The sequence below is a fragment of the Mobula hypostoma genome, chromosome 18 (genome assembly GCF_963921235.1).
Source record: "Mobula hypostoma chromosome 18, sMobHyp1.1, whole genome shotgun sequence".
Classification (NCBI taxonomy): domain Eukaryota; kingdom Metazoa; phylum Chordata; class Chondrichthyes; order Myliobatiformes; family Myliobatidae; genus Mobula; species Mobula hypostoma.
This window is the reverse complement of record NC_086114.1, coordinates 9,786,108-9,799,225: the sequence shown is the minus strand read 5'-3', so window position 1 is coordinate 9,799,225 and position 13,118 is coordinate 9,786,108. Positions and strand designations below refer to the sequence as shown.

The 13,118-nt window shown below is 42.5% G+C and overlaps 1 protein-coding gene across 7 annotated transcripts in view; it reads right to left on the bottom strand.

Annotated features, from left to right (window-relative positions):
• The window catches only part of dlg5a (discs, large homolog 5a (Drosophila)), a 235,166-nt gene that overhangs the window by 60,275 nt on the left and 161,773 nt on the right, over nucleotides 1-13,118 (bottom strand). For all 7 annotated transcript variants that reach the window (XM_063070421.1, XM_063070424.1, XM_063070425.1 and 4 more), the window contains exon 17: nucleotides 8,320-9,339. In XM_063070421.1, coding sequence (XP_062926491.1) covers nucleotides 8,320-9,339 — 1,020 coding nt within the window. The remainder of the gene's footprint in view (nucleotides 1-8,319; nucleotides 9,340-13,118) is intronic.

Genomic DNA, 13,118 nt, shown 5'->3' with positions numbered 1-13,118 from the left:
TGAAGGGTCATAACTTGCCCTGAACCTGGTGGTGTGGGACCTCAGGCTCTTGTGCCTCCTGCCTATTGGCAACTGTAAGAAGACAGCCTGACTTAGATGGAGGAGGTCCTTGATGGTTCTCAAAAGATGGTGGAGAGTGTCAGTAAATTGAAATACATTAGAGGATCCGTCCTGGGACCAGCATACAAATGTCATCACAAAGAAGGCACAACAGGGCCTCTACATTCTTAGAAGTTTATGTAAATTTGGCATGTCACCAAAAACTCAGGCAAACACCTATACATGCACAGTGGAGAGTATCCTAACTGGTTGCATCACAGCCTGGCATGGAAACACCAATGCCTAGAAATGCAAGAGGCTATAGGAAGTGGCCAACACATTCCAGTCCATCATAGGCACATGGAGCACTGCCACAAGAAAACAGCATTCATCAAAGACCTCTATACCATCTAGGCCTTGCCTTCTTCACGCCAATACCATTGGGCAAGATGTACAGAAGCCTTAGGTCCTACACCACACAGTTCAGAAACAGTTAGTACACTGCACTACTGAGGTGTATAAGATGATGAGGGGCATTGATCGTTTGGATAGCCAAAGGCTGTTCCTAGGGCTGAAATGGCTAACACAAGGAGGTAATAGTTTTAAGGTGCCTGGAAATAGGTACCAAGGGGATGTCAGGAGTAAGTTTTTCACACAGAGAGTGGTGGGTGCATGGAATGCACTGCCAGCGATGGTGGTGGAAGCAGATACAATAAGGTCTTTTAAGAGCCTCTTAGATAGGTACATGGAGCTTAGAAAAGTAGAGCACTAGGGAAATTCTAGGAATTTTCTAGAGTAGATTACATGGTTGGCACAACATTGTGGGCCAAAGGTCCTGTAATGTGCTGTAAATTTCTAGGTTCTATGTACAACTATCAGGCTCCTGAACCAGTGTGGATAACTTAATTCACCACTACGCTAAACTAATTCTATGATCACTTTCACATAGTGTTTACAACTCAGTATTATTTTTATTTGCATAGTTTGTCTTCTTTTGCACATCTGTTTGTCAGTCTTTGTTTACGCATAGTTTTACATAAAATTTTATTGTATTTCTTTTTCCCCTGTAAATACCTGCAAGAAAAAGTATCTCAAGGTAGTAGGTGACATAAATGTACTTTGATAATAAAGCTACTTGCCATTGCTTCTCCAGTTCTATCCTAATTAAATAAACTTTTAGCATTGAAACCGTACATTCAGACATAAAGATAAAGATTAGCTTTATTTGTCACACGTACTTCAAAACATACAGTGAAATGTACCATTTGCATTAAATCAGATCAGCACAGATTGTGCTGGACAGCCCACAAGTGTTGAATTACTATTCTCCAGTTTGCCCATTCATTCATTCGTTATGGATATATCATGTGCAATGTCTCACTTTGGGCTCATTAAAGGTTTCTTGCAATGGATGGCACAGTCAACTAAATGTGGCACAGCAGTGTTGTGGCACAATTACTGGATCATTGCTTGCGAGGCTAATATTCTCTCTTCTCTCCCTCCCATCAAGCAGATGATACAAAAGCCTGAAAGCACACACCATCAAGTTCAAGGACAGCTTCTATCCCACTATTAGAAGACTATTGGACAGTCCCGTAGTATGCTATGATGGAATCTTGACCTCACAATCTGCCTGGTTATGACTCTGCATCTTATCGTCTACTTGCACTGCACTTTTTCTGTACCACTTTATTCTGCATTGTGTTGTTGATGTCCCTTCTACTAGCTCAATGCAGTATTATAGTGAAACAATGCCTGCCCCGTACGGACAGCATGCAAAACAAGGTTTTCACCGTACCTGAGTACATGTGACAATAATAAACCAATCTACCAATACTACTTAACTGAGCATTAGAAGTCAAATCGCAATACATCTGGAATTACAAAAAATTTTTAATGATGACTATGAAGCTATCAGATTTTGCAAACACCACTGATTCATTTTCCTGGTGGTGTACTTCCATGTAGCTACAAACCACTGCAAAGTGGCTGATTCATAATTCCACTATGAAATGGTCTAGCAATCCATTCAGTACAGGGAAATTATGGAGCCACTGTACAGTGGCATGCAAAAGTTTGGGCACCCTGGTCAAAATTCCTGTTTCTGAATAGCTAGCGAGTAAAAGGTGACCTGATTTCCAAAAGGCATAAAGTTAAAGATGACACATTTCTTTAATACTTTAAGCAAGATTATTTTTTTATTTCCATCTTTTACAGTTTCAAAATAACAGAAAAAGAAAAGGGACCGAAGCAAAAGTTTGGGCACCCTGCATGGTCAGTTCTTAGAAACACCCCCTTTGGCAAGCATCACACCTTGTAAACGCTTGCTGTAGCCAGCTAAGAGTCTTACAATTCTTGTTTGGGGGATTTTCGCCCATTCTTCCTTGCAAGAGGCTTCTAGTTCTGTCAGGTCTATCCACAGATTTTTGATGATGTTTAGGTCTGGGGACTGTGAGGGCCATGGCAAAACCTTCAGCTTGCGCCTCTTGAGGTAGTCCATTGTGGATTTTGAGGTGTGTTTAGGATCATTATCCTGTTGTAGAAGCCATTCTCTTTTCATCTTCAGCTTTTTTACAAATGGTGTGATGTTTGCTTCCAGAATTTGCTGGTATTTAATTGAATTCATTCTTCCCTCTACCAGTGAAATGTTCCCCGTGCCACTGGCTGCAACACAAGCCCAAAGCATGATCAATCCACCCCCATGCTTAACAGTTGGAGAGGTGTTCTTTTCATGAAATTCTGCACCCTTTTTTCTCCAAACATACATAGAAACATAGAAAACCTACAGCACAATACAGGCCCTTCGGCCCACAAAGTTGAGCCAAACATGTCCCTACCTTAGAAATTACTCGGCTTACCCATAGCCCTCTATTTTTCTAAGCTCCATGTACCTATCCAAAAGTCTCTTAAAAGACCCTATCGTATCCACCTCCACCACAGCTGCCGGCAGCCCATTCGAGGCACTCACCACTCTCCGAGTGAAAAAAAACTTACCCCGACATCTCCTCTATACCTACTCCGCAGCACCTTAAACCTGTGTCCTCTTGTGGCAACCATTTCAGCCCTGGGGAAAAAGCCTCTGACTATCCACACGATCAATGCCTCTCATCATCTTATACACCTCTATCAGGTCACCTCTCATCCTCCGTCGCTCCAAGGAGAAAAGGCCAAGTTCACTCAACCTGTTTTCATAGGGCATGCTCCCCAATCCAGGCAACATCCTTGTAAATCTCCTCTGCACCCTTTCTATGGCTTCCACATCCTTCCTGCGGTGAGGCAACCAGAACTGAGCACAACACTCCAAGTGGGAGTACCTTTGCTCATTGCGGCCAAAAAGTTCTATTTTAACTTCATCAGTCCACAGGACTTGTATCCAAAATGCATCAGACTTGTTTAGATGTTCCTTTGCAGACTTCTGACGCTGAATTTTGTGGTGAGGATGCAGGAAAGGTTTTCTTCTGATGACTCTTCAATGAAGATCATATTTGTGCAGGTGTCGCCGCACAATAGAACAGTGCACCACCACTCCAGGGTCTGCTAAATCTTCCTGAAGGTCTTTTGCAGTCAAACAGGGGTTTTGATTTGCCTTTCTAGCAATCCTATGAGCAGTTCTTTAGGAAAGTTTCCTTGGTCTTCCAGACCTCAACTTGACCTCCACCGTTCCTGTTAAATGCCATTTCGTAATTACATTACGAACTAAGGAAATGGCTACCTGAAAATGCTTTGCTATCTTCTTATAGCCTTCTCCTGCTTCATGGGCATCATTTATTTTAATTTTCAGAGTGCTAGGCAGCTGCTTAGAGAAGCCCATGACTGTTGATTGTTGGGACAAGATTTGAGGAGTCAGGGTATTTATAAAGCTTTGAAATTTGTATCACCTGGCCTTTCCTAACGATGACTGTGAACAAGCCATAGCCCTAACAAGCTAATTAAGGTCTGAGGCCTTGGTAAAAGTTATCTGAGAGCTCAAATCTCTTGGGGTGCCCAAACTTTTGCATGGTGCTCCTTTCCTTTCTTTCACTCTAAAATTGTACAAAACAAAAATAATACACTAATCTTGCTTAAAATGTTGAAAAGAATGTTTCATCTTCAACTTTATGACTTTTGGAGATCAGTTCATCTTCTACTCACTTAACTATTCACAGTAACAGAAATTTTGACCAGGGGTGCCCAAACTTTTGCATGCCACTGTAAGAGTTGGCTGAAACCCCTCACATTCTGTGACCTTGTAAATGAACATGCTGAAATTTGGGATAGTCTGATTCAATCCCAAATAATGATCACATGTTGATAAAATGTACCTGTAAAATAGATCTAAGCAAACCATCAGCATCTTAACACAAGAGTGTAAAATTACAAACTAATTTGCATCCTCATCAAAAAAATGGGCATTTATCTATGTGTACTCATTTTAAATCTGCTAAAATTCAAAACAGGCCTGGTAATAAAATATTTTAAGACATATAAAAATACATATTTTTGTCTCCTAAATGTTCCACCTCTGTTGGCTACCTTATGTTTACCCAATGATGTTCTCACGCTTCATATTTTATATTGTGACAGAGTCACAGAAAAGTACAGCACAAAAACAAGCCCTTCAGCCCATCTAGTCCATGCTGAACCATTTAAACTGCCTACTCCCATCAAACTGCAGAGGGACCATAGTCCTCCATACCGCTACCATCCATGTACCTATCCAAACCTCTCAAACATTGAAATCCAGTTCATGTGCACCACTTGTGCTGGCAGCTCGTTCTAAGCTCTCACAACCCTCTGAGTAAAGTTCCCTCATGTTCCCCTTAAACTGCCCAACTTTCACCATTTACCCATGGCCTCTGGTTGTGGTCCCATTCAGCCTCAGTGAAAAAAGCCTGCTTGCATTTATCCTACCTAAACCCCTCATAGTTTTGTATACCTCTATCAAATCTCCTCTCTACGTTCTAAAGAATACAGTCCGAACTTACTCAAACTTTCCTTATAACTGAAGTCCTCCAGACCCAGCAACATCCTTGTAAATATTTCCTGCACTCTTTCAACCTTGTTTGCATCATTCCTGTAGGTGACCAAACTGCACACAATGCTCCAAATTAGGTCTCATCAACATCTTATATAACTTCAACATAACATCCCATCTCCTATACGCAATACATTGATGTATGAAGGTCAATGTGCCAAAAGCTTTCTTTACGACTCTATCTACCTGTGACACCACCTTCAATGAATTATGTACCTGTGTTCCCAGATCCCTTTGTTCTACCACATTCTTTAGTGTCCTAACGTTTACTGTGGTTGTTCCTACAGAAGTGCAAAACCTTGCACTTGTCTGCATTAAATTCTACCTGCCATTTTTAAGCCCATTTTTCCAGCTGATGCAGATCCCTGTGCAAGCCATGATAATCTCCCTCACTGTTCACTACACCCCCAATCTTTGTGTTATTTGCAAATTTACTGATCCAGTTAACCACATTATCATTCAGATCATTGATAAAGATGACAAACAACAAATGACCCAGCACTGATCCCTGTGGCCCTCCACTAGTCACAGGTTTCCAGTTAGAGAGGCAACCATTCACTACCACTCTCTGGCTTCTCCCACAAAGCCAATGTTTAATCCAATTTACTACCTTATCCTGAATACCGAGCGACTGAACCTTCTTGGCCAGCCTCCCATGCGGGACCTTGTCAAATGCTACTGAAGTCCATGTGGATAGCATACGCTGCCTTGTCTTCATCCACTTTCCTGGTAACTTCCTCAAAAAGCTCTGTAAGATTGGGGGTTAGACATGACCTACCACTCACGACGCCATGTTGACTATCTTTAATCAGTTCATGTCTATCCAAATACTTATACATCTGGTCCCTTAGAATACCATCCAATAACTTTCCCATAACTGAGTCAGACTCACTGGTCTACAGTTTCCTGGTTACCATTTAGAGCCTTTTTAAACAGCAGAACAACAGTGGCTATCCTACCAATATCTTTTGTATCCTGGTTTCTCTTGTACTACCTCAGTATACTGCCAGTTCAACCCGCTGCTCGGCTCTGTGCCGAACTAAGGGGTTTGTGGGCAGTCCCTCTGTGAACTTCAGTCCAGAACACTATTTGCTTGCAGTGTTTATTGCTTGTATGATTTCCTTTTTGTTTTCTGCACATTGGTTGTTTGACTCTCTTGTTTTTAATGGGTTCTTTTGGGTTTCTTTGTTTCATGGCTGCCTATTAGGAGGCAAATCTCAAGGCTGTATAATGTATACATTCATTTTAGTTCCATTCCTGATAAATCTGCAATTACAAAAAAAGCTTTTTAATCAAATCAACTAATTCAATTTGAAGGATAAAGGGCAACTATGAAAATAACCATAATTTGCTAATTTATTCACAAACATGAGGCGCTCCACACTTCTGTCTATTCTCATAAGGCAACTGACAATGGTTTTATCAGAGGTACACTGGACATGGTCTATTCAATGAAGATTGATGGACATCAACTAATCAGACGAGAGTAGAATAGAGTCCCTCTGTAAAGAGGAGTCAGTATATTCAGATTGTAGAGGAGTCTGATGCAACAAATAGATGGGCCTTACTGTTAACTCAGCTAAAAAATGTCAACAGTGTACATAAGACTTAAAAACTCACATGTCCAATGACCATCCTCTATACAATTATTTCTTAAGGTTATTTTTAAAAGTATTAAAATGCTGGAGGAACTCAGCAAGTCAGGAAGCATCTATGGAAGGGAATAAACATTCGATGTTTTGAGTCAACACCCTTCATCAGGACTATATAGATGCTGCCTGACCTGCTGGCTCTTCGAGCATTTTGTGTGTGCTACTTTGGATTTCCAGCATCTGCAGAATCTGTCTTATTTATTGCCAATCGTTTTTGTTGTTTTTTTTTGAATTTTGTTAATCAGGCTTCTCTCAAAAGTCAAAGGTTCGATATTTGTAAGTCGCTGCAAATCTACAGAAATGCTACTTCTATGTCATACTGCCCTTTTCCAACACCCTTCTCACCACCAGTGTTTAGTTTGTAACTGACTAAGGTAATGATCAAGTAAGTTCAGATTAGTAAAGACAAAATCTCTGCAGATGCTGGGGTCAAAGCAACACGCACAACAAGCTGGAGGAACTCAGCAGGTCGGGCAGCATCCGTGGAAACAAACAGTCAATGTTTCGGGCCGAGACCCTTCGTCAGGACTGAAGAGGGAGGGGGCAGGGGCCCTATAAAGAAGGTGGGGGGAGGGTGGGAAGGAGAAGTCTGGTAGGTGTCAGGTGAAAAACCAGTAAGGGGAAAGATTAAGGGGTGAGGGAGGGGAAAGGCAGGAAAGGTGAAGAAGGAGTAGGGGAAAGCACAATGGGTATAGGAGGCGGAACAATGAGGAAGGTGATAGGCAGCTGGAGGAGGGGACAGAGTGAAACTGGGATGGGGAAGGGAATTACTGGAAGTTGGTGAATTCAGTGTTCATGCCAAAGGGCTGGAGACTACCCAGACGGTCTATGAGGTGTTGCTCCTCCAACCTGAGTTTGGCCTCATCATGGCAGTAGAGGAGGCCATGTACGGACATATCCGAATGGGAATGTGAAGCAGAGTTGAAGTGGGTGGCAACCGAGAGATCCTGTCTGTTGTGGCGGACGGAGCAGAGGTGCTCGACGAAGCGGTCCCCCAATCTGCGTCGGGTTTCACTGATGTAGAGGCCGCACCAGGAGCACCAGATACATGTCTATACATGGCCTCCTCTACTGCCATGATGGGGCCAAACTCAGGTTGGAAGAGCAACACCTCACATACCGTCTGGGTAGTGTCCAGCCCCTTAGCATGAACATTGAATTCTCCAACTTCCGGTAATTTCCTCCCCCTCCCTTCCCCCATCCCCGTTTCACTCTGCCCCCTCCTCCAGCTGCCTATCACCTCCCTCATGGTTCCACCTCCTCCTCCTACCCATTGTGCTTTCCCCTATTCTTTCTTCACCTTTCCTGCCTATCCCCTCCCCCACCCCTTGATCTTTCCCCTTACTGGTTTTTCACCTGACATCTACCAGCCTTCTCCTTCCCACCCTCCCCCACCTTCTTTATAAGGCCCCTGCCCCTTCTCCCTCTTCAGTCCTGACGAAGGGTCTCGGCCCGAAACGTTGACTGTTCATTTCCACGGATGCTGCCCGACCTGCTGAGTTCCTCCAGCTTGTTGTGCAAGTTCAGATCTGTAACTGTTTCCATGTTTATACGATTAACACCATCACAATGATTTTTAAATAACCATTGAAATTTATGTCATTTACAAATTACCTGAGGGGACAGTCCAGAAATATTCAAAGGAGCAAGTTTGCTTGGTCTTAAAGCAGGAGCAGACTTTGGTCGACGCCTGTTCACAGGTTCTACCTCCTCAACTCGCTGAGTACCTTCTTCTTCAGAGGAAGTCCTTGAAGGTATTAAAGCACTCCCTTCTAGGAATGGTGTTGGCGGATAATGGCCAGCAGTCCTCTCATGAGTTTCTTGCGTAAGGTCCTGTTTGACTCCTAGGGTAACGGGTGATTGAGGGCCGGCAGGACTAGTTGGAGGTGACCCACTGGTTGTCGCAGTATCTGAAGCAGAACTACTTTGCTGTTTGTGTTTAAATTTAAATGAATCACTCCTCTTTGGAGGCGTGGGAGGCGTAGAGCCAGATTCACTCTTTGAGGATTGTGAAGAATGGGTCTGCTTTTGCGTTGGGGAGAGATAATCGATCTTTGGAGGTGTCTGTGGTCTTTTGAAAGTATCTGGATCGAAGACAGGCTTCCTCTGTTTTGGCATTTTGAATATGGAGAGTTTCCCAGGTTCAGGTGAGACATCTACCATTGTTTTTGGCCAGGTGCCACCGTTGTGCTTAGGACTGTGTCCCTTTTCAATGTCAGTATCTACTACCACACAATCTGCAACTGCTGGGTCAAAGGTGAAACGCCTTTTCTCATGTTCCGCAATCCCATATCCTCTATCAGAAAAAACCTCCGAGCTCATAGGAGCTTTAAGGTCTGAATAGTTGCAGCAAGTGTGTTCAGCTGTCCGATATGTACTGGGCTGTAAAGAACAGCTTGAAAATTGTTTGTGTTCACAATAAGAGCCATCTTTGTGATCTCCGTCACTTTTGTCATCAAGTATGTTTGAATTTGTAATGAAAACGTCCGTCTGTGTTGAGCAATTGTGTTTCAAGTTTCGAGTGTTGGGAACCTGTACCTCCGACTCCTGAACCCTACAGTTACCAGATTTCTCAGACTCCTTTAATGTTTCAAGTATATTCTGCCCACTCCAAGATGAACTCTGAGGAACCACCTTTAAAAGAGAGACAGAATGTTAGTGTTTAATTTTAATAACAAAGTTTTTACCACCAAGACCAATCTTTAATATCATGTGTAACAATTTTATGATTGTACATGCAACAAAACTAAAAATATGGTTAAGAAAATATTTGTATTTCAGAAAGGATAACATATCTTCAAATAAATCTACAGAATATGTAGCTAAGAAAAGAAGTTCTCCCAAATTTAAACAACATACTTGAAAATGTAAAATTTTATAGTTTAGCCTCAGCAGAAATACCTTTTTTTTCTGATTTTTTGCTACAAATGACACAGTAGCGCAACAGTTAGCATAATGCTTTACAGTGCCAGTGACTGAAAGATCATGGGTTCAATTCCTGCCGATGACTAAGGAGGTCATACATTCTCTCCGTAACCGCATGGGTTTCCTCCAGGTGCATGCTCGTTAGGGTGAATAAGTTGTGGGCATGCTATGTTGGTGCAGGAAGCATGGCAATACATTTGGACTGCCCCAAAGACATCACTGGACCGTGTTGGTTGTTGATGCAGATGACACATTTCACCGTATGTTTAATCTAAATGGACAAATAAAGCAAATCAAGACATCACCGGACCCTGTTGGTCGTTGATGCAGATGACACATTTCACCGTATGTTTAATCTAAATGGACAAATAAAGTAAATTGCAATTTCAATTGCTCCTCTTCTCGTGCCACACACATCACCACAAAAATCCACAATGACTGATGTGGGCACAAAGGTATTAAAATAATTTTCCCTGCTATAACTGATGGACAACATTCTATAATAATGTAAAGGATTATATACAAACACAAGAAAGTTTGTGGATGCTGGAAGAACTCAGTAGGTCAGACAGTATCTGTGGAAAAGAGTAAACAGTCAATCTTTCGGGTTGAGGCCCTTCTTCAGGACTGAGAAAGGAAGAAGAAGATACCTGAATAAAAAGGCAGGGGAAGGGGAAAGAAGATAGCTAGAAGGTGATAGGTGAAACCAGGTGGGTGGGAAAGGTCAAAGGCTGGAGAAGAAGGAATCTGATAGGAGTGGCGATTGGACCATAGGAGAAAATGGAGGAGGAGGGCACCAGGGTAAGTCAAACAGGAGAGAAGAAATGAAAGGTCAGAGCGGGGAATAAGGGTGGGGGGGGGGTGGACAGAAGGAAATTTGTTCACTGGAATGAGAAATCGACATTTACGCCATCAGGTTGCAGGGCACCCAGACAGAATATAAGGTGCTGCTCCCTCCACCCTGATGTGTTAGTCCATAGCACAAGGTGATGCCACGGACCAACACATCGGAATGAGAATGGGAATCGCAAAAAAAACGCTTGGCTGCTAGTTGTGGCAGATGGTGTGGTAGTGCTCAATGAAGCAGTTCCCCTAATTTACAACGGATCTCACCAATGTAGAGCAAGCCGCATCGGGAGCACTGGACACAATAGAGGACCCCAGCAGATTCATAGGTGAAGTGTTGCCTCACCGAGAAGGACTGTTTGGGGTCCTGAATGGAGGTGAGGGAGGAGGTACATGGATAGGTGTAGCACTTAGACCACTTGCCAGGAAAAAGTGCCTGGAAGGAGATTAATGGGGAGGGACGAATGGACAAGGGAATTGTGGAGGAAGTGACCCCTGTGGAAAGTGTAGGGGAGGGGTGGAGGGGAAGGTAAAGATATGCTTAATTACAGGCTGGACATGTTGTATGAGCAGTACTCTTCTTTAATCATTTTCATGAAAAGACATTAAATGCTCTGAAGGGATAGATATCGCAAATGCTAAGAGATCCACTTTTCAGACATTAAGTATCTGCTTTTGATTTGCAGTATCTCCCCAAGGAAGTTTGAAAGCTTTCCTTGCAATGAATTTTAAAACTGTAATCGCAGAGAATTAAGGTAATCGCATTTTAACAGGCTCCAGTCAAAGAAATGTACAGTGCAGCTGCCCAAAATAACCTCTGCATCTAATACATCGCAAACGGTACTTTTGCAGCAACTGAAGAGACTTGCAACCATTCAAAATAACCATTAGTTATGCTATGAAAAAGAACTGCATTCACTAGAGTGGGCAGAAACGTCATGAAGAAGCAACTCAATGAAGCTGCAATGCCTTCACTTCCAATGTGAACAGACAGAATTATAGTGCTTCTCCAAGACATACTTTTGAAGAATATTCAACAATGGACATTATTATTCATCCTGTACCTATGGATGGGTACATCAACTAGCCAGAACAGCTTATTGTCGTCAGTTCATTCACTGAAACAGGAGAGAATGGGCCTTACTTTTCAAAGCTCAAAATAATTTTTATTTTCAAAGTACATTTATAAACATTTATAGATTCATTTTCTTGTGGGCATTTACAATAGATACAAAGAACTACGATAGAATTAATGAAAATCTACACAAAGATGGACAAACAACCAATGTGCAAAAAGACAAGTATGCAAATAAAAAAAGCAATAAATAATATTGAGCATATGAGTTGTGGATCCTTGAAAATCAATCTATAGGTTGTGATTCAGTGCTATCCACACTGATTCTGGAGCCTGACAGTTGAAGGCTAATAACCATTCCTCAACTTTGTAGAGTAAGACCTAAGGCTCCTGTACCCATTTGCTGATGACAGCAGTGAGGAGAGGGCATGGCATGGACAGTGAGGGTCCTTGACGATGGATGTTGCATCTTGTGGAAGTGCTCCTGAAAGATGAGGCCACCTCTACATTGGTGAAACCCTACGTAAATTGGGGGACTACTTTATCAAGTACCTCCGCTCCATTCACCAAGAGCAAAATTTCCCAGTGGCTAACCATTTTAATTTCTATCTCCAATCCCATTCGTCATATCAATTCATGGCCCCCTCTTTTGCCACGATGAGGCCACTTTCTGAGTAGAGGAGCAGCACTTTATATTCCATCTGATTAGCCTCCAACCAGATGGCATGAGCATCGATTTCTCCTTCTGGTAAAAATTTTCCTCCCCCTTTCCCTCTTCTTCTATTCCCTACTCTGGGCTCCTACTTCTTATCACCTGCTTATCACCTCCCCAAGGTCCCCTCCTCTGTCATTTTTCCTATGGTCCACTCTCCTCTCTGATCAGATTCCTTCTTCTCTATCCTTTCCTTTCTCACCCACCTGGCTTCACCTATTATCTTCCAGTTAGTCATCCTTCCCCTCCCCCTAACTTTCTACTACTCTGTTTTTCCCCTTCCTTTCCAGTCCTGAAGAAGGGTCTTCGCCTGAAACCGCGACTGTTTATTCATTTCCATAGATGGTGCCTGACCTGCTGAGTACTTCCAGTATTTTGTGTATGTTGCTTTGGATTTCCAACATCTGCATAACCTCTTGTATTTATAATTATCCTCTGACTATCACCACTAATGTATTTGACCTGGCAAAATTAAAATCAAAATCAGGTTGGGTATCACTAACTTACATGATGTGAAATTTGATGTTTTGAGAGGCGGTACAATGCAAAGACATAACTTTACTATAAGTTACAAACGAAATCAATAGTGCAAAACAAGGGAATAATGAGGTAGTGTTCATGGACTGTTCAGAACTCTGATGCCAGAGGGGAAGAAGCTGTTTCTGAGTCACTGAGTGAGGGTCATCAGCCTTCTCTATCTCTTCCCTGATGATAGAATGAGAAGAGGGCATGTTTAGATGGGCAAGGTCCTTAATGATTAACGTCACCTTGTCGAGACACCACCTGTTGAAGATGCCTTTGATGATTGGGAAGGTTGTGTATGTGGTTGTCCTTTCACAGATATTCCCTTTGTCT